The sequence below is a fragment of the Phoenix dactylifera genome, chromosome 8, assembly GCF_009389715.1.
Source record: "Phoenix dactylifera cultivar Barhee BC4 chromosome 8, palm_55x_up_171113_PBpolish2nd_filt_p, whole genome shotgun sequence".
Lineage (NCBI taxonomy): Eukaryota > Viridiplantae > Streptophyta > Magnoliopsida > Arecales > Arecaceae > Phoenix > Phoenix dactylifera.
Genome location: NC_052399.1, coordinates 23,294,608 through 23,318,007, shown reverse-complemented (window position 1 = coordinate 23,318,007; position 23,400 = coordinate 23,294,608). Strand labels below are relative to the sequence as shown.

The 23,400-nt window shown below is 37.4% G+C and overlaps 1 protein-coding gene and 1 long non-coding RNA gene across 2 annotated transcripts in view; both read left to right on the top strand.

The window, feature by feature from the left end:
• Positions 1 to 22,886, top strand: part of LOC103722810 (RGG repeats nuclear RNA binding protein A-like) — a 28,446-nt gene extending 5,560 nt beyond the window's left edge. Inside the window, exons 4-6 of the mRNA XM_039129304.1 lie at positions 22,131 to 22,289; positions 22,375 to 22,437; positions 22,533 to 22,886. Coding sequence (XP_038985232.1) covers positions 22,131 to 22,289; positions 22,375 to 22,437; positions 22,533 to 22,736 — 426 coding nt within the window. The 3' untranslated portion in view covers positions 22,737 to 22,886. The remainder of the gene's footprint in view (positions 1 to 22,130; positions 22,290 to 22,374; positions 22,438 to 22,532) is intronic.
• LOC120111638 lies at positions 8,784 to 10,123 on the top strand. The gene is made up of 2 exons (XR_005513058.1): positions 8,784 to 9,345; positions 9,901 to 10,123. It is a non-coding gene; the product is annotated as an uncharacterized LOC120111638 (long non-coding RNA).
• Positions 22,887 to 23,400: the final 514 nt, after the last annotated feature.

Genomic DNA, 23,400 nt, shown 5'->3' with positions numbered 1-23,400 from the left:
TCCTTGTCCTCTCATGTGTATACAGAAAAAGAATGCATGAATCCATTCAACTTGTTTTAATATCATTTTGTGCCTAAAAAATCTTCTTGAAATGAACAACTAGGTACCCAACTGGTGTTTTAGAATGGGTAGTTTATTGAGGATGGGGGGTTGGTTTTTGCAGATCTACTATCTTTTTGTCTGAGGGTGCCAACTAGTTTACTTGGTGAAGGCACTAGATGTTGAGTAATGGTGGTTGAGTTTTTCCCTCAGCCCAATTTTGGACAGGCTTCCTCTAGTTCTAGTTCTTAAAAAACTAGTTCTTTGTTGGACCAAACATGAGAAAACTTCTCTATTATCTTGGGCACCTTGAACAAAAATAATTCCCTTTATACTGCTGTCCCTTGCTAGAAGGGCTTTGTTACTGTACTATTCTTTAGTAATATCTTCTCATTATGTTTTAGGAGAGAGAGCATTATTCCTTTTCTTCTCCCCTCTATTTGATACTCAGTAACAATTTTAGGGTAAGGAAACGGCTGGGAAGTGGGTATGAGAGTTATGTTTTTTGAAGTGAATGAGGCACCATGATAAAAGATTGCCGTTTTGAGAATTTGGTGTGTTATCTTTGATTAGGTGTTTGTTGAGTGGTAACTATATTTGCTATTTTGTCTTTTTGCCATTAGCAATAATCGTGCTTGCTATTTTAGTATGATGTAAATGTCTCACCATGATTTTCCGATCTTGCCTTTTAGAACATTAAATAGCTAGCTGATCTGTAACTCGGACATGCTGCATTAGTTTCATTGCAAGCATATACTAGAAACTTCCTAGGGCTCTGAGGATGATAGTGTTATTTTGATGATTAACAAGCAATTATCAAGAGTATGTTATAAGTTAAATCGATACTTCATTTATAAGTCTGTTACTCTCAGTATATTTGTATAAATTGATAAAGATACATTTCATTGTTTATATGAATGAATCTAACCTTGAGATGCAGCAAAGTGTGGTTTGAGTCGACCCAAAGGATGATTGGGTCGACCCCGGCACATCAAGAAAGCATTTGGCACACTTCTGCAAAAATGGCACAGATGAACAGTAAGTTGGGTCGACCCAAGGAAAGCATGAGTCGACCCAAACATCAAGCTTCTCAACAACTCAGAAAATGGTTCTCTGGAAATACTGAGAGGGTCGACCCAAGATGAAGTTGAGTCGACCCAAGCTTGAGTCGACCCAAACCCTGAGTGGGTCGACCCAAAGGCAAGACAGAACAGATGACAGAAAAGGTTCTCTGGAAACCTTGAGAGGGTCGACCCAAGAAGAAGTTGAGTCGACCCAACTGAACCTTGAGTCGACCCAAAGAAAGGTTGGGTCGACCCAAGTGAAGGAAGGCTGAATTGCAAGTTTCTGTGTTTCTGAGAGGGTCGACCCAAGGAAAGTTTGAGTCGACCCAAGTGAAAGTTGGGTCGACCCAAGGACAGGTTGAGCCGACCCAAACACGGGCAGAAGCATAACGGCTAGTTCTGCAGAAGTACTTTTTGTCCTTCCAACAGTGAGTAACGGCTAGTTTTTGAATTCTAACCATTGGGGCTTGTCCAATGGATGTAGGAAACTATTTAAAGTGACACTATTCATCAGATAGAACATTCTTTCCAAAGAATATCAAAGAGTACACAAGAAAGAGAAAGTGCCCTAATCTTCTTCATTCAAGTGCTTCATACGAATGGAAGCACTTGTGCCACAAGCAATTGAAGAGAAGTCCACCTTCAGGTGCAGAGGGACCTGGATAAACGTTAACTGGGGAGGCCTCTTCCTTACACTCCGAATCAGCTGGTCCAACGCTTAGATCTTGTAAAGTTATTTCATGCAAGAATCAAAGAAAAGTGGTTGAGCAGATTCAAAGAGTCATCAAGAGCTCCATCCACCCTTAAATAGAGAAGCTTCCTTGACAAAAAAGAGAGAAGTCACATCAAGCGATAAATATTCTCTAAACTCTTCTTTGTAGATTATATTGTTTTATTTGCTCATCTAGGAGTTTAAATCTTCTTCCTTTGTTTGTTAAACTACTTGTAGAGGTTGGTTGGTTAGCCCGCAAAACCAACGGAATAGGTTGATTGGTGAACCCGGGAAACCAATTGTAAAGGTTCGTTGGTGAGCCCGAAAAACCAACATAGGTTCGTTGGTGAGCCCGTAAAACCAACATAGGTTTTTGGTGAACCCGGAAAACCAAAGTGTAAAGGTTTTTGGATTGTGAGCCCGAAAAACAATCCAACTGTAATCCGCGGGATTATAGTGAATTCCCAAGGGGTCGCTTGGGGAGTGGACGTAGGTGCTAAGGAGAGCACCGAACCACTATACTTCTTGTTGTTTGTATTGTGATTTGTTTAAGTTTACTAACTCATCATTTAACACAAGTAAGATAGTTAAAATTAAAAGAAACCAATTCACCCCCCCTTCTTGGCTTGTCACCTTGGGCAACAAGTGGTATCAGAGCAAGGTGCTCCAATAGTACTTATTGATCTCACAATCAAGAGTTAAAGATCATGACAACCCAAGTGGGATGTTCTATGAGTGAGGGGCAATCCACAAATAGACCACCTCTATTTAATAGCACAAACCACACATATTGGAAAGCTAGGATGAGGATATTCATTCAAGCTTTAGACTATGAATTATGGTACATCATTACTAGAGGACCTCACACACCCACACTTAATATAGAGGGCACTATCATACCCAAACCAAAAATGGATTAGAATGAAAGTGATAGAAGATTGGCACAGTTAAATGCAAAAGCTATAAATGTACTTTATTGCTCATTAGATGTAAGTGAATTTAATAGAATATCTACTTGCATCTCTGCTAAAGAAATTTGGAACAAACTTGAGGTCACTCATGAAGGGACCAATCAAGTTAAGGAGTCAAAAATAAACATATTAGTACACAAGTATGAATTGTTTAAAATGGAATCTACTGAGTCCATAACTGATATGTTTACTCGTTTTACTGAAATTATAAATGGGCTTAACAGTTTAGGAAAGTCTTACACTAACTCTGAATTGGTGCGAAAAATTCTCAGGTCTCTACCAAGAATTTGGGAGGCCAAGGTAACCGCAATTCAGGAAGCTAAGGACTTCAACACACTGCAATTAGAGGAGCTTCTAGGATCACTCATGACCCATGAGTTGACAATGAGGCAAAATTCGGAAGATGAGGTTAAGAGAAGAAAGCCCATTGCCCTAAAGACTACCACCCCTAAACAGCAAACTGAATCGGAAGATTCAGATGATGATGATGAATTTGATGAAGAAGGGATGGCTATGCTTGGAAGAAAATTCAGAAAATTTATGAGAGGTAAGAATAGATTTTATAAAAAGAAACCCTTCCTCAAAGGTAGCTCAAGCAAAGAAAAGGGTAAGGACAAAGAAAAGGAAAAAGAAACTCCTATTTGCTATGAGTGTAACAAATCCGGGCATTATAAGATAGATTGCCCAGATTTGAAATGGATGGCAAGAAAACTGAAAAAGAAGAACTTCATGGCTGAATGGAGTGAAAGTGAGGAGTCAAGTTCGGAAGAGGAAGATCATCAAGAGACGGCCCAAATGTGTCATATGGCCAATGACGATGAGGTAGATTCTGAACTTGAATGTGATTTTACTGTTGATGAATTACATGATGCATTCTTAGAACTCATGGAAGAACATAAGAAACTTATCAATAAAAATAAAGTTCTAAAAGAAGAAAATCAATCTCTTATCAAAGATAAGTTAAAACTATCTTATAACTATGAAACATTAAGTAGGAAACTTAAAAATGAAACTAAGAATCTAATTGCTGAAAATATCGAGTTAAAAGAAGATGCTGAAAAATATAAATCCTTAGTAGATAAGTTTACACTTAGTTCTACCAAATTAAATATGATTCTTGATAGTCAAAAAGCTGTATATGATAAGGCTGGATTAAGATATAAAACAAATAGGAAACAAAAATTCTTAAAGAACATTTTTGTAAAAGCTAAAAGTGAAAATATTACTTGTCATTGCTGCAATAAATTAGGACATAGAGCATATGAATGTAACTATAGAAAGTCCAGTCAAAACAAATTAAGTAATAATCAAAAGATTAAATTCAAGAAAGTTTGGGTTCCAAAAGGAACATCAAGTACTAACCCTAAAGGACCCAACATAGTTTGGGTACCTAAAGCTCTTTCTTGATCTTGATTGCAGGGGTGTCTTGCAGCTGATAAAGTGGAAAAACGATGGTATCTAGATAGCGGCTGTTCAAGACACATGACCGGTGACGTAGATCAATTTGTCACCTTGGAATCAAAGAAGGGTGGAGTAGTAACCTATGGAGACAATGGTAAAGGGCATATCATTGGAAAGGGTAAAATTTTCATTACTCCATCTATATTTATAGAAAATGTCTTATTAGTTAAGGGTTTGAAACATAACCTGCTTAGCATAAGTCAATTTTGTGATAAAGGGTTTAAAGTCACATTTGAAGTCAGTATGCATAATCACAAATCCTAAAAATAATAGCATTGCACTTGTAGGACAAAGGCAAAGAAATATTTACTTGGTAGATCTTCATGATTTAGGCAAGAAAAATGGATTATGCTTAATTACTAATGAAGAAAAGAAAAATGAAACAAGTTGGCTTTGGCATCGTAGACTAGGACATGCTAGTATGGAATTAATATCAAAACTAGTCAAGAAGGAACTAATAAAAGATGTGCCAAAATTGATTTTTGAAAAGGAGAAAATCTGTGGACCATGTTCATTGGGAAAACAAACTAAATCATCTTTCAAATCAAAGAACTGCGAGTCTAGGAGGGAAGAAGTATGGACTAGTTATTGTTGATGATTTTTCAAGATATACATGGGTTTCATTTTTGGCACATAAGAATGAAGCATTTTCAGAATTCTTGAAACTATATAATAATATCATAAATGAAAAGAAACTCACCTTAGTAGCAATTCGAAGTGATCATGGTACTGAATTTGAAAATCAACACTTTGAAGAATTTTGTAATAAAAATGGTATTTCACATCAATTTTCAGCACCTAGAACGCCTCAACAAAATGGGGTTGTTGAAAGGAAAAATAGGACATTGGCAGAAATGGCACGCATGATGTTGTGTGAGTCAAATCTTCCAAAGTACTTTTGGGCTGAAGCTATAAGCACTGCTTGCCATATTCTAAATCGAGTTTTAATACGACCAATAACCAAGAAAACTCCTTATGAACTTTGTAAGAATAAGAAACCAACTGCTAAATATCTTAGAGTATTTGGATGTAGATGTTTCATCTTAAACAATGGCAAGGAGGATCTAAGTAAATTTGATGCCAAGTCAGATGAAGGTATCTTCTTAGGATACTCCACATCTAGCAGGGCATACAGAGTATTCAATAAAAGAACTCTTGTAGTGGAAGAGTCAGTTAATGTTATATTTGATGAGTCTGATAGTGAGTCTGCTAGGAAAGAAAATATACTTGATGATGATACATGAATTATCGACTTTGAAAAGTTGAATATTGATGACGTGCCAATTCAAGATAAGGGAGATGATTGCGTGCCACCACAATCTCAAAACTTGCCAAAGGAATGGAGGTATGCATATGGACACCCTATAGACTTAATCATTGGTGATCCATCTCAAGGGGTAAGAACTCGATCATCTCTTAGAAATTTAAATGATTATCTTGCTTTTGTTTCACAATTAGAACCTAAGACTTATGAAGAAGCTGAAAAAGATACTAATTGGATAAATGCCATGCAAGAAGAATTAAATCAATTCAAAAGAAGCAATGTATGGACATTAACTGAAAGACCAAAGCATAACTCAGTAATTGGAACAAAATGGATCTTTAGAAATAAATTAGATGAAAATGGGTTAGTTATAAGAAAAAAGGCTAGACTTGTAGCTAAGGGATACAATCAAGAAGAAGGAATAGATTTTGATGAAACATTTGCTCCTGTAGCTAGATTAGAGGCTATTAGATTACTTCTAGCATTTGCATGTTTCATGGATTTCAAATTGTATCAAATGGATGTAAAAAGTGCATTCTTAAATGGTTTTATTGAGGAGGAAGTATTAGATAGGAAGAGCACAAGTGGCCTAGTTTCTTGGTGATTTTGTAGTAAATGTTGATCGGGGCTTAGCTCATGATCTATGAAGAATAGATTGAGCAACAAAAGACAAAGTTGATTAGGAGTTGAGACCTAGTTTCTTGGTGATTTTGTAGTTTTCTATTCCAAGAAAAATGGAACCTTTCATTTAGATTTGAACAGGTAGACCTCGATGATATACATAGAAGCTTTATTCCCTGGTTTTGGAAACTAATTTGACGGAAGTAAATAGTGTAAAAACTCTCCATTTTTAGGTTCATACAAAACTCATCTTGTTTATTGTTTATAAGGGTGTTATTGAGTCGAGCAGGGCCAGGTTTAGTGAATCCAGCCCTAGACCTGTTGATCTTATGGTCTAAATGATTCATAATCTGTTGGGGGGTCAAGTTGGGTTTGCATTCAGTAATTAAAATATAACAAATCCTTGGAGGTGATTTACATATGTTTAGACCTACAGCTTACTAAGCGTGCATAAGGTCCAAATTGGTTTGGAACAGGTCCAAGTTTTCCATTGGGTACCAAAAAATATATCTTGGACAATTAATTAAGCTAATACTATCCATGCTTTCTAAAGTTTAACAATGAAACAAGCAACTAAATACTCTAAAAATTGAATTATGAAGAGTAAGCACTTGATAGTTAACCATTTATATTGATTGACTTAAAACTTGAAAAGAGGCAACTAATTTAAAGTCTAGACAAATATAAAAACATGTTATAATATGTCATTATTTTTATTCTTTCCACTCAACTAAGTTATATAAAAAATTTCATATGCTAAGACTTTAGAAATTGAAGTATATATGAATAAAATTAATATTATAGATATAAATAAATTGGGTATAGGTATTTGTGACCATGTTCGGTTGGCTCTAAAATTGTCAAACCTAGACTAGACTTGGAATTTTTAATAGGTCTGACTTTGAATCCACAACCTATCCATTCATCGGTGGGTTGAGATTAGGACCAACATGGATTGTTATGGATTTAGGTCAAGTAAGTTTATGAGTTAGAGTGATGACCCTCATTGTTTGTTTTGTTATGTGATGGATTCAAATTGGGAGGATTGATGGAAGAAATCCCTTCTCTCTTTGACACAAGTGAGGTTTGTTAGATAGAAGTACATACCTATGATACTTGGAAAAAGGAAATGAGAGAATTAAGTTGGTTATCGAGGCATGTGGTGTAGATTCTAGAAGGAGACAGTGCCATGAGTCCTAAGTTGTTAGGATATTGGAGGGTGTGCATGACTGAAAAGGATCACTAAACTTGTTGCGAATCATTTTGGCCACTTCGAGTCAATTTGGACAAGTTTAGGAGCAACACTTAATATATTTAGGAATTTGATGATATTTGGTTTTCAAAATAAACTGATGAAAGTAAAACTTTCATTTTTCGAGTAAGATTTTGACTTGGCATATCTTCGAATTAGGGAGAAGTTAAGTGATATAGGAATCAAGATCTAACCCCAAAAGGATGCTTTGTATATTAGTTTTCTATCAATTAAAAAATTCAAAATAGATAAGCAAACCTACTTTCAATTTTCTATATTTTACTTTTTAGTTTTATAAGAGGCACGAGTTCAAAAGATTGAAGAAATTGCTTCCACCTCTTTTCAATCAACTAGTATAATCGGTAGAACTAGATAACTGTTAGTTTGTAAATTTGAGGTCTTCTGAAAAAAGGAAAATGCTATGGGCTAAAGAGAACCTCAAATGTGCATGAGTCAAGGAGAAGAGCATGCATGTAGGTGTCCATGTGAAAAGGGTAGTCTCATTAAAAATTACTGAAAGACGTTAACAAAAAAATGAGAATATCATATGATATAATAAGTGATACGATTTTAAGTTGCACATAAAAGGAGGTATGCAATGGATTAGAAGGATTTGAAGAGGGGAGTCTATGGTTAACATTTGGTGCAAAAAGGATGTAGGATAGGAAGATTGGCATTGTAAATATACTAGTAAAATAATATTGATGTGGGTACAGATCTATGAACAATTTAGGACAAATTTAAAATTTGCATGCCTGAGTAGGAATCGATTTTATATTACTTTTAATTTTTATATTTTCTTATACACTATCTTATCATACAAATGTGGAAGAAATAGACCTCTGTACCCCAACCTGAATCATGTAAACCTTGTGCTATTTTATACCACCGGATGTAGCTTAGTTTTGCATGAACCACTTAGTTTCATGTGCTTCCTCTTTTTATTTGCTTTTACTTTCTTTAGTTGAACTCTCTGGCAAATATATTTACATATAACTCGGTCAGTAAACCAAAGGATACTAGGATGTTGGACAGGGGCTAGCTTATACTCCAGGACATCCCAACACGAATATATGAATGAAAGTCATTTATTCCTAATCAAGAGAGAGAGTTCCTCTAGTATTCTTTATTTTTCCTTTTCCTTCTCAACAATAGATCCATGAAGGGGTGAGCTTCTACCTATTTACATTCACGGTTTTGCATATATTTTTAATATGGGAGGCATAATTTTGTCAAACGTGTCTGACATAGAAAAAAAACTACATGAAGAGCAATAGATCCATTGTCCAAAGCCCTAATGCAGAGGAAGAGATATATATAGGAATCAACCTAGGGCCATGATATACATATATACATACATACATACATACATACATACATACATATATATATGTGTGTGTGTGTGTGTATTCGGGTATTTCTTTGTTCCACTCAGATAATATCTTAACTTTTGTACAATTTAGCTTGCCGGCTTGACTTTTTTAATTGTATCAATGAACTGGTAGGGTCTTTCAAAGCCCCCATCTCCTTTGGATGATGTAAGAGAGGTGAAGGAGAAGGCATATTTTCCATTCAATATTCTTACATGAAAAATAAATCATGCTGCATCATTATTTTTTTTTCTAGATTTTGCGCCTTCAGCTCATAATATTACTGTCTCAGAAAATTTCACTCATCAAGGAGGCATGGCCGATGAAAGCAACGATATTCTGCAGGGACATCCTGATGCCTTCATGAATACGGCTACCGTGGAACCTGCAGCACCTCAGGTACACGGCATAGATTTCGGATTCCATATTCAACAGGGTCCTCCGTTGCCCGGAAATTGGAACAATAAACGGAAACTTGAAGTCTTCGATGAATCTGATGGAACGAGCTGGTCGATTGAAAATGAGACGGTAATTAGAATCGTAAAAATGTTCAAATCTGCCCCAGGTCAAAGCACGCATGAAATTCGTCAGGTGCGAAAGAAAAATAAGGAATAGGATAGAATGTGGCATCTCACAAACACTAAATTCTATATCTTGTCAGTTTCCCTTGGAATGAGTTGCAGACTATATATCATCTTCCCATCATGCATGGATTCTAAGAAGCTATGACACGGAACTTACTTTTTATTATTTACTGGTACTATCTGACCCTTGTTCTTTCGGGGTCGCACTTGCACCAGATTCTGCATCACCTTCCATGGTCCCTGAGAGTGCCATGCACCAAGACCCGGATTTAAGCCATCAGTCTTCCATGCCAAATCAAGAAGGCTTAAGCCAAATCATGGGAAGTGCGCATATTTACGCACATGATGAAATTGGTCAGGTGCGCAAGAAAACTAAAGGAATGGGATAGAATGTGGCATCTCCCTAACACTAAATTCTATATCTTGTTAGTTTCTGTAGGAATGAGTTGCAGACTATCATCTTCCCATCATGCATGGATTCTAAGCAGCTATGATACGGAACTTACTTTTTATTATTTACTTGTACTATCTGACCCTTGTTCTTTCGGTGTCGCACTTGCAGTCACATGCTGCATCAGGCACTGAAGGCAATCAATCTACTATGCAATTCCCACCACATCCATCTGGCGCAGCAGGTATTTCAAATGAGAGGGCCACGCACCAAGACATAAACCAATCGAATGTGCGTACCAGCGAGCAATTCTCCACAGCCGGTGAAAGTTCAACTGACCACAATCAGATATCAATTGATGATTATGTTATTGACCTAGAGCCTTTTCCTAACCGTTTTCCCTAGGTCAGAGCGTTATGTTATAAACAATGGACCAATGGTGTGCTCAGAACTCTCTTCTCTAGGTCAGATCGTTTTGTTGGTTGTTGGTGTTGCAGGAAGTTGTTGACTTGGGATAATTTGTCTTCTACATTTTGTTGGTTGTTGGTGTTGCAGGAAGTTGTTGACTTGGGATAATGGTGTGCTCGCTGGTACGCACATTCGATTGGTTTATGTCTTGGTGCGTGGCCCTCTCATTTGAAATACCTGCTGCACCAGATGGATGTGGTGGGAATTGCATAGTAGATTGATTGCCTTCAGTGCCTGATGCAGCATGTGACTGCAAGTGCGACACCGAAAGAACAAGGGTCAGATAGTACAAGTAAATAATAAAAAGTAAGTTCCGTGTCATAGCTGCTTAGAATCCATGCATGATGGGAAGATGATAGTCTGCAACTCATTCCTACAGAAACTAACAAGATATAGAATTTAGTGTTAGGGAGATGCCACATTCTATCCCATTCCTTTAGTTTTCTTGCGCACCTGACCAATTTCATCATGTGCGTAAATATGCGCACTTCCCATGATTTGGCTTAAGCCTTCTTGATTTGGCATGGAAGACTGATGGCTTAAATCCGGGTCTTGGTGCATGGCACTCTCAGGGACCATGGAAGGTGATGCAGAATCTGGTGCAAGTGCGACCCCGAAAGAACAAGGGTCAGATAGTACCAGTAAATAATAAAAAGTAAGTTCCGTGTCATAGCTTCTTAGAATCCATGCATGATGGGAAGATGATATATAGTCTGCAACTCATTCCAAGGGAAACTGACAAGATATAGAATTTAGTGTTTGTGAGATGCCACATTCTATCCTATTCCTTATTTTTCTTGCGCACCTGACGAATTTCATGCGTGCTTTGACCTGGGGCAGACTTGAACATTTTTACGATTCTAATTACCGTCTCATTTTCAATCGACCAGCTCGTTCCATCAGATTCATCGAAGACTTCAAGTTTCCGTTTATTGTTCCAATTTTCGGGCAACGGAGGACCCTGTTGAATATGGAATCCGAAATCTATGTCGTGTACCTGAGGTGCTGCAGGTTCCACGGTAGCCGTATTCATGAAGGCATCAGGATGTCCCTGCAGAATATCGTTGCTTTCATCGGCCATGCCTCCTTGATGAGTGAAATTTTCTGAGACAGTAATATTATGAGCTGAAGGCGCAAAATCTAGAAAAAAAAATAATGATGCAGCATGATTTATTTTTCATGTAAGAATATTGGATGGAAAATATGCCTTCTCCTTCACCTCTCTTACATCATCCAAAGGAGATGGGGGCTTTGAAAGACCCTACCAGTTCATTGATACAATTAAAAAAGTCAAGCCGGCAAGCTAAATTGTACAAAAGTTAAGATATTATCTGAGTGGAACAAAGAAATACGCGAATACACACACACACACATGTATGTATGTATGTATATCATGGCCCTAGGTTGATTCCTATATATATCTCTTCCTCTGCATTAGGGCTTTGGACAATGGATCTATTGCTCTTCATGTAGTTTTTTTTCTATGTCAGACACGTTTGACAAAATTATGCCTCCCATATTAAAAATATATGCAAAACCGTGAATGTAAATAGGTAGAAGCTCACCCCTTCATGGATCTATTGTTGAGAAGGAAAAGGAAAAATAAAGAATACTAGAGGAACTCTCTCTCTTGATTAGGAATAAATGACTTTCATTCATATATTCGTGTTGGGATGTCCTGGAGTATAAGCTAGCCCCTGTCCAACATCCTAGTATCCTTTTGTTTACTGACCGAGTTATATGTAAATATATTTGCCAGAGAGTTCAACTAAAGAAAGTAAAAGCAAATAAAAAGAGGAAGCACATGAAACTAAGTGGTTCATGCAAAACTAAGCTACATCCGGTGGTATAAAATAGCACAAGGTTTACATGATTCAGGTTGGGGTACAGAGGTCTATTTCTTCCACATTTGTATGATAAGATAGTGTATAAGAAAATATAAAAATTAAAAGTAATATAAAATCGATTCCTACTCAGGCATGCAAATTTTAAATTTGTCCTAAATTGTTCATAGATCTGTACCCACATCAATATTATTTTACTAGTATATTTACAATGCCAATCTTCCTATCCTACATCCTTTTTGCACCAAATGTTAACCATAGACTCCCCTCTTCAAATCCTTCTAATCCATTGCATACCTCCTTTTATGTGCAACTTAAAATCGTATCACTTATTATATCATATGATATTCTCATTTTTTTGTTAACGTCTTTCAGTAATTTTTAATGAGACTACCCTTTTCACATGGACACCTACATGCATGCTCTTGTCCTTGACTCATGCACATTTGAGGTTCTCTTTAGCCCATAGCATTTTCCTTTTTTCAGAAGACCTCAAATTTACAAACTAACAGTTATCTAGTTCTACCGATTATACTAGTTGATTGAAAAGAGGTGGAAGCAATTTCTTCAATCTTTTGAACTCGCGCCTCTTATAAAACTAAAAAGTAAAATATAGAAAATTGAAAGTAGGTTTGCTTATCTATTTTGAATTTTTTAATTGATAGAAAACTAATATACAAAGCATCCTTTTGGGGTTAGATCTTGATTCCTATATCACTTAACTTCTCCCTAATTCGAAGATATGCCAAGTCAAAATCTTACTCGAAAAATGAAAGTTTTACTTTCATCAGTTTATTTTGAAAACCAAATATCATCAAATTCCTAAATATATTAAGTGTTGCTCCTAAACTTGTCCAAATTGACTCGAAGTGGCCAAAATGATTCGCAACAAGTTTAGTGATCCTTTTCAGTCATGCACACCCTCCAATATCCTAACAACTTAGGACTCATGGCACTGTCTCCTTCTAGAATCTACACCACATGCCTCGATAACCAACGTAATTCTCTCGTTTCCTTTTTCCAAGTATCATAGGTATGTACTTCTATCTAACAAACCTCACTTGTGTCAAAGAGAGAAGGGATTTCTTCCATCAATCCTCCCAATTTGAATCCATCACATAACAAAACAAACAATGAGGGTCATCACTCTAACTCATAAACTTACTTGACCTAAATCCATAACAATCCATGTTGGTCCTAATCTCAACCCACCGATGAATGGATAGGTTGTGGATTCAAAGTCAGACCTATTAAAAATTCCAAGTCTAGTCTAGGTTTGACAATTTTAGAGCCAACCGAACATGGTCACAAATACCTATACCCAATTTATTTATATCTATAATATTAATTTTATTCATATATACTTCAATTTCTAAAGTCTTGGCATATGAAATTTTTTATATAACTTAGTTGAGTGGAAAGAATAAAAATAATGACATATTATAACATGTTTTTATATTTGTCTAGACTTTAAATTAGTTGCCTCTTTTCAAGTTTTAAGTCAATCAATATAAATGGTTAACTATCAAGTGCTTACTCTTCATAATTCAATTTTTAGAGTATTTAGTTGCTTGTTTCATTGTTAAACTTTAGAAAGCATGGATAGTATTAGCTTAATCAATTGTCCAAGATATATTTTTTGGTACCCAATGGGAAACTTGGACCTGTTCCAAACCAATTTGGACCTTATGCACGCTTAGTAAGCTGTAGGTCTAAACATATGTAAATCACCTCCAAGGATTTGTTATATTTTAATTACTGAATGCAAACCCAACTTGACCCCCCAACAGATTATGAATCATTTAGACCATAAGATCAACAGGTCTAGGGCTGGATTCACTAAACCTGGCCCTGCTCGACTCAATAACACCCTTATAAACAATAAACAAGATGAGTTTTGTATGAACCTAAAAATGGAGAGTTTTTACACTATTTACTTCCGTCAAATTAGTTTCCAAAACCAGGGAATAAAGCTTCTATGTATATCATCGAGGTCTACCTGTTCAAATCTAAATGAAAGGTTCCATTTTTCTTGGAATAGAAAACTACAAAATCACCAAGAAACTAGGTCTCAACTCCTAATCAACTTTGTCTTTTGTTGCTCAATCTATTCTTCTAGATCATGAGCTGATTTTGCTGGATGCAAATTAGATAGGAAGAGCACAAGTGGCACATGTCAATTCTTAGGAAACAACTTAGTATCATGGTTTAGCAAAAAGCAGAATTCAGTGGCACTGTCAACAGCTGAAGCTGAATATATAGCTGCTGGTAGTTGTTGTGCTCAAGTACTATGGCTTAAGCAACAACTAGAGGACTATGGAGTTAAGCTAGATAATATTCCTATTAAGTGTGATAATACTAGTGCCATCAATCTTACTAAAAATCCGGTTCAGCATTCTAAAGCCAAACACATAGAAATACGATATCATTTTATTAGGGATCATGTGCAAAATGGAAACATATGTATTGAGCATATATGCACTGAAAAACAATTAGCCGACATATTCACAAAACCATTGAGTGAAGATAGATTCTGCACGCTAAGGAGGGAATTAGGCATATGTGATCCTTTTTATTGAAGAAATATAAAAAGGAGCAAGTAGTCTCGTGATACATTCCTCCAATTTCTAAAAACCCATGAAACATGAGTCAAACTTGTCATCTATAGATTCCTTACTCATGTATCATTGTCCCAGAAAGAATTTATAAGAATTGGAAGCAAGAAAAATTTTTAGAAGCAAAAAGGAAGAGAAAAGAAAAAATTCTGCACTTGGGTCGACCCAACCCAGAATAGGGTCGACCCAACGTTGAGTCGACCCAAGAAATTTCTTGAGTCGACCCAACGTCGGGACTCCGCTGTTAAAAGGGGGACCCGAGAGCTCTATTAGGGCACTGTTTGCCCTTGTCCTCTTCTGAATATTCTATTCCTCACTCTCCAAATTCCTCCAAACATCTCCAAACAGTAGATTTCCTTAAGATCTTGGAGAAATGGGACCCAAAAGAGCCGTAGCCAAGAGATCCGGAAGAGTCTCACGGATCCAACGTGAGGAAAGACATGCTACGGAGCCATCTACAGTGTCTCCACAACGTGAGGCACGTGCAGAGCCACCTCCTCCTCCTTCCCCCTCAGTTATACTTGCAAGATTTGCGGGGAGACTAGTTACAACGGGGAGAAGGATCCATTCCGAGTTCTTTGATCAAGAAGGGTTCCGTTTGAGGAAATGGATCCAAAGGCAAGGTTGGGAGTATCTTTGCTCCCTAGATGTGATGATCTACCCCGGATTAGTTCGGGAGTTCTATGCCTTCCTTAAAACTGGAATGGGAGGGCTTATTTCGGAAGTTCGAGGAGTTAGGGTTCGAGTTTCCGAGGAGAGTTTGAGTGAGCTACTTCATCTTCCCTGCGAAGGAGCCACTCCGGAAAAGCCAGAAAACAAGATGAGAGCCCTGCAGTTGATAATGGAAAATGAAGACTTCGACTTTTCGGAGAAGGTAATTGCAAGCTCTTTATCTGCTGAAATGAGATTACTGCTCAGTATCATAAATAGGATTTTATTTCCGAAGAGCGGGAGATTCGATCTCATCACTGAGCGAGATCTAGTAGTGATGGAGCATATTATTCAGGGTATTCCCCTGAATCTCCCGGCTATGATTCTGAGACAGATGAGGAAGGTGATCTGCAACTCCAGAGTATCCCTACCTTATGGTATGATACTCACTTTGATTTTTCGACAGCACGGCATATCTGTCGAGGGGGAGGCATCCAGGCATCTATTCTTTACTGATACATACACTGCACGGACACTTATACGTATGGGGTATGAGAAAGTGAACGGGCAGTGGGTTCATATTGGAGCAGGGATTCAGGGTGAGGCACCAGAGGGTGATGTACCAGATATTGGAGACCCTATCCCTGAGGATGAGGAGCATATGGATCATCCTACTGCACCTTCGGAGGCTGGACCATCGTCATCTGTTCCTCCGAGAGATACAGATGATTTCTGGAGTAGGATGACTGAGATTATGTCAGCTCAGGCGAGGACTATCACTGACGGGCTGACGAGCAGATTAGATATTATGTCAGCTCATGCGAGGACTGTCACTGATGGGCTGACGAGCCGATTGGACATCATGTCTGCTGAGATCAGTGATCTGAGGCAGCAGATAGGAGCACTCCGGAGAGAGAGAGACCCATGGACTATCTGTGCCACAGGCTGCTGAGTCAGAGATTTCGGCACAGAGTCATCCAGCTCGTCGTGCTCCACGCCAGACACAGTCTCACCAGGCTCGACCTCCCCTCGCCACGTATATTAGGAGGATGAGGACTAAATCCCAGCCATTAGATACTTCCTAGGCTGATATTAGTATTTCTGTTTAGAGCCTAGGATAGGTATCTAGTTCTCATATGTATTTTGTGTTTATCATGTATCTTAAACTTTGATTGAGGAACATTGTATTTGCTTTTGTTTTTGGCATGAATGTACTAAAATGTTCCTATTTTGATCAATGAAGTTTGAATGTTTGTTATTTATTGTGTCTTTTCCCATGCACCTATTTGATGATAACAAAAAGGGGAAGAAGTAAAGAAAGAGTAATAAGAAGTTGAAGTAAAGAAAGAGAAATAAGAAGTTGTGTAAGAAAAGAGAAATAACTTGTAAAACAAATTGAAAATCATATTGGAAAGCACATACATTTAAGGGAGAGCAATTTGTAACAATGAAAATGATCAAATCAAAAATTTTTATCAAATTTCAGAATTTGGCACATAAAATTTCAGAATTTGGCACGCACCTTTCACACCTCGATACATAACCTGAAACTCATGTTTTATCTCAAATTTTTGGAGTTTCATCTTTAATGAATTATAAATGAAAGGGGGAGCAATTCAAAAAGGTCAAATTGGAAACATTTGAATGATATAGGGGGAGACTTCACTCTTATATTTTGAAAAGCTGAAATTCAGCAACTTGAGCCCTTTTAAAACTGATTTTAAGATAAGTATCAATAGGCTCATACTCTTTATTTTGTAATCATCAAAAAGGGGGAGATTGAGGATGATAGTGTTATTTTGATGATTAACAAGCAATTATCAAGAGTATGTTATAAGTTAAGTCGATACTTCATTTATAAGTCTGTTACTCTCAGTATATTTGTATAAATTGATAAAGATACATTTCATTGTTTATATGAATGAATCTAACCTTGAGATGCAGCAAAGTGTGGTTTGAGTCGACCCAAAGGATGATTGGGTCGACCCCGGCACATCAAGAAAGCATTTGGCACACTTCTGCAAAAATGGCACAGATGAACAGTAAGTTGGGTCGACCCAAGGAAAGCATGAGTCGACCCAAACATCAAGCTTCTCAACAACTCAGAAAATGGTTCTCTGGAAATACTGAGAGGGTCGACCCAAGATGAAGTTGAGTCGACTCAAACTTGAGTCGACCCAAACCCTGAGTGGGTCGACCCAAAGGCAAGACAGAACAGATGACAGAAAAGGTTCTCTGGAAACCCTGAGAGGGTCGACCCAAGAAGAAGTTGAGTCGACCCAACTGAACCTTGAGTCGACCCAAAGAAAGGTTGGGTCAACCCAAGTGAAGGAAGGCTGAATTGCAAGTTTCTGTGTTTCTGAGAGGGTCGACCCAAGGAAAGTTTGAGTCGACCCAAGTGAAAGTTGGGTCGACCCAAGGACAGGTTGAGCCGACCCAAACACGGGCAGAAGCGTAACGGCTAGTTCTGCAGAAGTACTTTTTGTCCTTCCAACAGTGAGTAACGGCTAGTTTTTGAATTCTAACCATTGGGGCTTGTCCAATGGATGTAGGAAACTATTTAAAGTGGCACTATTCATCAGATAGAACATCCTTTCCAAAGAATATCAAAGAGTACACTAGAAAGAGAAAGTGCCCTAATCTTCTTCATTCAAGTGCTTCATTCAAAAATCAAAGAAAAGTGGTTGAGCAGATTCAAAGAGTCATCAAGAGCTCCATCCACCCTTAAAGAGAGAAGCTTCCTTGACAAAGAAGAGAGAAGTCACATCAAGCGATAAATATTCTCTAAACTCTTCTTTGTAGATTATATTGTTTTATTTGCTCATCTAGGAGTTTAAATCTTCTTCCTTTGTTTGTTAAACTACTTGTAAAGGTTGGTTGGTTAGCCCGCAAAACCAACGGAATAGGTTGATTGGTGAACCCGGAAAACCAATTGTAAAGGTTCGTTGGTGAGCCCGAAAAACCAACATAGGTTCGTTGGTGAGCCCGTAAAACCAACATAGGTTTTTGGTGAACCCGGAAAACCAAAGTGTAAAGGTTTTTGGATTGTGAGCCCGGAAAACAATCCAACTGTAATCCGCGGGATTATAGCGAATTTCCAAGGGGTCGCTTGGGGAGTGGACGTAGGTGCTAAGGAGAGCACCGAACCACTATACTTCTTGTTGTTTGTATTATGATTTGTTTAAGTTTACTAACTCATCATTTAACACAAGTAAGATAGTTAAAATTAAAAGAAACCAATTCACCCCCCCCCCCCCCTCTTGGCTTGTCACCTTGGGCAACAGGCTCTTTACAAAGTTATGATCAAGCAACTTATTATTGCTGGTGGGAAGGGCCTCGAATATTGCAGGTAACATTTTGTGTTTCAAATAACTTCTCATTTCTGTAAGGACCGGGCTTTTATTATACCATATATTGCAATCTAATCTTTTGTTGTATGAAATTAGAGGTGCATGCAAGCAATTGATTCTAAACAGTTAAAGGAAACTTGCTTGTGGCAGCAAAAAAGATTTTTATTCTACCCAAGATTTTTAATTGCCGGTCAAAAAACCAAGGTTTCAAATATTGCAGGATGGGCCCGCCTTGGTTTCCCTTTAAAATTGGATGCCCAGATTCCAACACTTGAGACAGTGGATGTTTGACCTGTCCTGGTCCATTTCCCGGCTTGCTCATCCCAACGACCAGGGCGGTGGGATGCCCTCTCGTCCACCTGTTTTTAAAACCTTGGTCAAAATTGTATTCTTTTATTTGGTATGGATGGACTTTGGCCATGATCGATCAAATGCTGAGTGCTGACCCCTTGTTGATTTTGTCTTTGGATCATAATTGGCATTTTAATCCAGTTTCAGTGGTTTGGCAGAGATTGTCTGAAACTGATTATATTTGCATTGTTATTCTATATATGGCTTTTGTATCGCTCTAAGATTGTTTTATCATTTTTTAAAAAAAACACATGAATAAGTAATGTATATTTTGGGTCATTTTGTTTTCTTATGAATGTTGATTCATTGATGCATGTAGTGGCATTCCTTGTCAATGCAAGCTAAACATTCAAAGTAAAATTTCTGGACTCACCAAGTCTTGGCAATAATTTACCCATTTTTATATGCAATTTAAATAAACTGTATATGCGTCTTCCTGAATTCAGAAAGATACACATTAATCGAGGAAGAAAGCTATTTTAATATATAGCATGTTGCAATTGCAAAATAATTAAATATTAAAAATTAGAAGGAAAAGAATTCTGCATATGATTGCTTTTATACAGTATATTAAGTGGTTTAAGAAATAGATTGTTTCTATTCAAGATTTGGACATTTTACTGTCAATAATGCTGCTAGTATGCCTTCCAGTACCATGAAGTTCTTCTTAAGATCAAACATAGGCTCCTTTGGAATCTTTGTGAACATGACAAGAAATTGGGTATATCAAAAAAATTTGAGCTTGACTTAAGTTTTGAGCTTGGATCTTAGAGTTAGATGAGCTGTGTATACACACACACACACACATATACCATGCAGTCATATTGAGAATTTCATTGAATGAATTCATTTTTGGTCCTTGATGCGATGGTAATCATAAAAAGGTTCATATTTTTATGCTTTTTTTAAGAGAAAACTTTTTACTCTAAGGGCTTTGGATATTTCTGTAGGAATTGAGCCTATTGGCCCGCCAGCCCGCATCTTCTAAGGACCATCGAAGTCCCACAGCTTAAATCTCCAGCCTGTGGGTCTGTTGGTCTTCAGGAAGGAAAAAGACCCGTGGAGGTTTTTTTTCCCTTCCCACAGGATTGGGCTGGGGGGTGTTGGATTGATATGGGCATGCTCATATGGGTTATGCAAACCACGAATCCAGCAAAAAATTCAGCCCAATCTTGTTAGCTTATCCAAACAAGTCCCAAATAGTTACATATGTTTTAGATAATTAGTTCGCTATCAAACAGTTGGATAACTTGCTACCTAATAATGGGCAGTGTGATAGACTTGAAAGTTGATGTGTAACATGATTCTTCATCATGTTTGTTAGTTTTTAGAATAATTTATTTTTTTGGAAAATTTCATCCTTTTGGTGCAAAAATACTGAAATGGTACATCCAGTAATTCCAAACAGCTTACTCAAAAGTTTTATTGTTCTTGTCTTGTGGCATGCTTTAATTTTTCTATTATTTGTCCTAATGTTTGATATTTTGTTCTAGACTTTAGAACTCAAAGCAAAACTGCTAGTACTGCCGAGACTATAAACTAGTAATGGATGTGCCCAGCTGAAATGAAAACACCTTTCTAACTTTTTGGTTTGTACTTCTTACTTGTTTGCTAATGACCAATCCAAAGGGTCTTGCATGGCATGAGCCAAGTGCAATTGCAGGCACTCCATTTCACCTGGTCTACATATACTTTTTGTTGTGGCAGCATCAAGGAATTGACATGCTCTCATATCACGTACAATTCAGAAAACTGCCATACATATCAGTGTCTGTATCATATGTATTTGAAATTTGGTGATCAAAGATATTTTGGAAACACTGATGTATTCAAAACTCAAATTAAAACCGTGCAAATGCTGAAGTCACCTTAAAGGAAAAAATCAACGGGTCCAACTGAACGTAACTCAGGTTTTGAGCCTGGGGTATATCCTGTTATCTGTTACCTTCCTGCTGATCCGAAGGGGCTTGCATGGCATTAGCCAGCAACATGTGCAGTTGTGTATTACATATAGGCTGTGCCAACGATGTAGTTTCAGATCTGGTGATTAGATATGCATTGATAGCTCTGGTGTACTGTTATCATTGAATTTTTCTGTTCATTTCTTGTCATAGTTGTTATATGGGATACTTGTTTGCCCACCCCCATGCACCAACAACTTTGAGCTAGTTGTTTTACCAAGCATGTGTGTGTGTGTGTGTGTATTCAACAGTTTAGATTTCTTTTGTGCAACTCATGTTTAAATTGAAATTGAATTAGGTAGTGCATGTCAACTCCATTTTTTTCCTCGTATCTCACGTGTATGCAGGCGTTTGCTGATATGTATGACCCTGCTGCAGAATTATGATCTTATGACAGGAATTATGTTAATGTCCATTTAAGTTGTTCTCGACAGTTTGTTGTCATGGCTAGAGGTCATTTGTGGTCCTGACCAAAAATGACTCTTGGCTTCTCTTCTCCCCTCCCATAAACTAACACAATTGGATGCTTCATTGTACTGCTGGAAAAGTGGCAACAAGTTCCAGTATTGACCTCTTCTTCTGTTGACAATGCTTTCTTGACCATAGTCAAGAAACATGGTACCCTTTATTTTTTATGCTGTATAGAGAAGTTGGTAGGGACATAGATTGAATACATATGTATATAAATAAATACATATTTGGAAATCACATGGGTATATTTCAGAATGAAATTGTGACACTTAGAAATTGTTAGTTTGGCATGTTTACTGGATAGGTTTACTTAATATCTAAAAGAAAAAGAGATTATGGAAAGAAATTACTTCAAACTTCATAAAATCTGAAAAAATGATTTATTTTAAAACCAGGTTCCACCCCATTTTTGGTGCAACACTATAGTCTTCATAGAATATTGTGTTTGTGTTTATTTATTAGTAGAACAGACTGTCCCTCAAAAACCAAGAGAAGCAAATGAATTCAAATTGTTGCTTTTTAAAATCATTTTGAACTTATTGTATGTGGTCATTTTCAATTCATTCAATTTCGCTTACATCTTACTATTTTGGATATGTAGTTCTCTTAGGAGCCTTTTTTTGGTTCATTTGTTCCCAACCTTGTTCTGTTAGCACATTCTATATTCACTTGCTGAACTGGATTGGATAGGAGATGACCCTAGAGGAGTATGAGAAGATAAAGGAGGAGAAACGAAAAGCGCTGCTTGCATCGAAGCCTGAAGAGAGGAAGGTTGAGCTGGACAAGGACTTTGAGTCCATGCAGCTGCTTTCTCTTAAGAAAGGAAATGATGATGTCTTTATGAAATTGGTAAACTTGCTGAGTCATGTTGCCTTTTTCATATTCCATCTATAGAACTAGCTGTCCTAACATAGAAAAAAAATGATTGTAATAGGGTACAGATAAGGATTCGGGTAAAAAGAGGGACAATGCTGATCGAGAAGAACGAGTCAAAAAGGTAATACATTTGGCTGCTGTAGATGTCTTTTTTTGCTTGGAATAGTTTCTTGACTATGTATAATTATGATTGACGAGTTTCTGTATCTGTGTTAGTCTTTCAGCATCACTGAGTTTTTGAAGCCTGCTGAAGGAGAAAGGTATTATAGTCCTGGTGGCCGTGGCTTTGGTCGTGGTCGTGGCAGGGGAAGAGGTGACCGCAGACCATTTGGAGATGGTTTTGGAAGTGGGGTTACAGTCAATGCTACTGCCCCTTCGATCGAGGATCCTGGACAATTCCCCACACTTGGTGGGAAATAATGTGCTTGTGATGGCACTTGTGCTTAATTTTTATCTGCCATTGTTCTAATCTAGTCTTTTTCAAATTTAGCGGGCTGATGTCTGAATTCAGTAAAATAATATACAAGTCTGAAAGAGAGCACTTATTTAAATTTTGGTTTCCTATGCACACTTAGCATTAGTACATTTCTTGCGGAAGGTGTTTAACTACGGTTAAAATACTGTTGGTTGTGGTATATGCTTTTTATCTGCATCCCAGTGGAGCAACAATCAGCTACTTGAGCGCCACTTGCAGTGCATTAGTCCGTTCTTTCACTACAAGGTTACAAGTTGAGTCCGTGCTTGAAGCAATAGGCTATAGATGTTTCTAAATTTTTCAATATTACTTAGAAGGTAGGGCTTTAGGCCAAGGAGAGTTTTATGCACTGTTCTAACTAGTATCACAAACTTTCTTATGGTCTTCGCAGGGAGTCTAGCTGTTTCGACCCTTCTATTCTTTTCTCCATTGTAAAACGTATATTTTCGTGAGTGATTTTATATTATCGTATTGGGTTCGTCTTTGGTGCTCAAGGATTTGGCAGTTTTTCTGTTGGACATGGCTAAGTGGACCACCACCTTTTAGAAATTCTTTCGGATGGTCCGTTACAGCTAAATTGGTGAATGGGGCCACCCTCGGATAGGATTC